General features: G+C 58.1%; 1 protein-coding gene across 3 annotated transcripts in view; it reads left to right on the top strand.

The window, feature by feature from the left end:
- The window catches only part of TYK2 (tyrosine kinase 2), an 18,436-nt gene that overhangs the window by 11,673 nt on the left and 4,527 nt on the right, over positions 1-2,236 (top strand). For all 3 annotated transcript variants that reach the window (XM_015598386.2, XM_025040200.1, XM_025040199.1), the window contains exons 15-18: positions 83-210; positions 959-1,094; positions 1,178-1,332; positions 2,052-2,202. In XM_015598386.2, the coding sequence (XP_015453872.1) occupies positions 83-210; positions 959-1,094; positions 1,178-1,332; positions 2,052-2,202 (570 nt within the window). The remainder of the gene's footprint in view (positions 1-82; positions 211-958; positions 1,095-1,177; positions 1,333-2,051; positions 2,203-2,236) is intronic.

The following is a 2,236-nucleotide window of genomic DNA, read 5'->3' on the forward strand; positions in this document are numbered from 1 at the left end:
CAGCCCCAGCCCCCATGTCCTGCCCCTAGTGCCCTGAAGGGTGGAGGCAGGTGGGTGGCCCTGCAGTGGCTGGCCTTTACAGACATCATGGTGGCAGAGTACGTGGAACATGGACCCCTAGATGTGTGGCTGCGGCGGGAGAGGGGCTGCGTCCCTGTGGCCTGGAAGGTGGTGGTGGCCCAGCAGCTGGCCAGTGCCCTCAGTTACCTGGTGTGTAGCCTGTGGGTGGGGCCTGGGTTGGCGGGGAGGGCCAGGGTGGCCTCAGCACTGGGTATAGAGACCTCAGTACATCCTTCAGTCCACACACTGGCCCCAGGAGATCTTCCCATGAACTTCCTCTGCTCACACACCCATGTGGCTCCCATCTCTCCCAAGAGAACACCTAACCTCTCCGTTTGGTGTCTGAGGCCCTGTGGGGCCTGGCCTCAGCCGTCTGTCACTCTCTCTTGCCATTCATGCCCCCTCCTAGTCCAGTCACTCCAGTTTTCAGAGCATCCTCCACGTGCCAGGCTCTGTCTTAGACCTTGAGGGTACACAAAGAACAAAACAGACATCTCCATCCTTGGAGAGCCAGTATTTTAGTTGGAAGGGATACATGAGAAATAATAAGTACATTACGGAACACGTTAGAAAGTAGTAAGAACCATGGGGGAAAAGCAGGGGTGCAGTTAAGGAGTTGCTGAGGTTGGGGAAGAGAAGTTTTAAGTAGCTGGTTTGGGGAAGGAGCAGGCCTGACATGGGTTTGAGTATAGCAGCGGGGTCCTCTGGCCTTTTGTCCCTGGCCAACAGCCAAGGCCACCAGCTCTAGGAGAACGAGAAGGACCCACTGGACACCCAATGATGCCCAGTCACAATGACAATGTGATTGTCTCTTCCACATGGTCTGTCCCTGTGGGATGGTGTGGGGACAGGATCTGTGGGTCCCCAGTGGTCATGCTCCCTCTTCTTCCTACCCCAGGAAGACAAGAGCCTGGTGCACGGTAATGTGTGTGGCCGGAACATCCTGCTGGCACGTCCAGGGTTGGCGGAGGGCACCAGCCCATTCATCAAGCTGAGCGACCCCGGCGTGGGCCTGGGTGCCCTCTCCAGGGAGGGTGAGGACCGGGACAGGGCTGGGCAGGGGGACCAGCTTCCCCCACTCCTTTCACCCTCCATGACCTCTGGCCCTGGCCCCCAGAACGGGTAGAGCGGATCCCCTGGCTGCCCCCGGAGTGCCTGTCTGGTGGGGCCAACAGCCTCAGCACAGCAGCTGACAAGTGGGGTTTTGGCGCCACCCTCCTGGAGATCTGCTTCAACGGGGAGGCTCCCCTGCAAGGCCGCAGCCCCTCCGAGGTACATCCAGGGACCCTTGGGCCCTTCCCACAAAGAGGCCAGCACGTCCAAGGAGTCTAGAGGGCACATTCAGGGTCCAGAGCTGCCCCCTCTGGCCTGTGGCCTCACATACATTGCCTTATCCCTTTGAGGTTCCATCAGGTTATCTGGTAATTGGAAATAACTGTAGTTCCGACCTCATAAGGTCATTGTGGCACACAGCAAATAAGTGATGTGTTTCAGTTTTAAATACAGTGGCCAGGGCAGCAATGGGGCAGTCGCAGGCTGTAGTGGGGAAGGTGTCCCAGAGGCTACCCCTGACCCAGCCGAGGGGTCAAGCAAGGCTTCCCAAAGGAGTTTTTAATCTAAATGCAGAAACACTGCAATGGCTCAGGCCAGAGAAGGGCAGCCTAGGCACAGCCTGTGCAGATGCATTCAGGAAGCTGCATCTGCTGAGCTTCCTGCAAGCAGAGGGGGTGGAAGCCAGGAAAAGAAGGGCCAAGTGTGAGATGCTCCACATAGCAGTCTGCTGGACTTGGGTTCCAGTCCTGGCTCTCTGGTGGCAGGCAAGTTGGCTTCTCTTTGCCAAGGCTCAGTTACTTCATCTGTAAAGTGGAGATGACAGAACAAGGACCTGGCCAGTCCAGCCCTGTTGCTGGGGGGGTTTGACTCTGCCTCTTGGGAAAGGGGACTTGGGAAGGGGCGGGGTCACTGACTCCTTCAGGTTCCCTTCCCCACAGAAAGAGCACTTCTACCAGAAGCAGTACCAGCTGCCTGAACCCTCGTGCCTGGAGCTGGCCATGCTTACCAGCCAGTGCCTGACCTATGAGCCAGCCCAACGGCCGTCCTTCCGCACCATCCTGCGTGACCTCACTCGGCTGCAGCCTCAAAGTGAGCCTTACCCCTGTGCTAGGTCCTTGGGTCG

Source organism: Pteropus alecto, unplaced genomic scaffold, assembly GCF_000325575.1.
Source record: "Pteropus alecto unplaced genomic scaffold, ASM32557v1 scaffold761, whole genome shotgun sequence".
Lineage (NCBI taxonomy): Eukaryota > Metazoa > Chordata > Mammalia > Chiroptera > Pteropodidae > Pteropus > Pteropus alecto.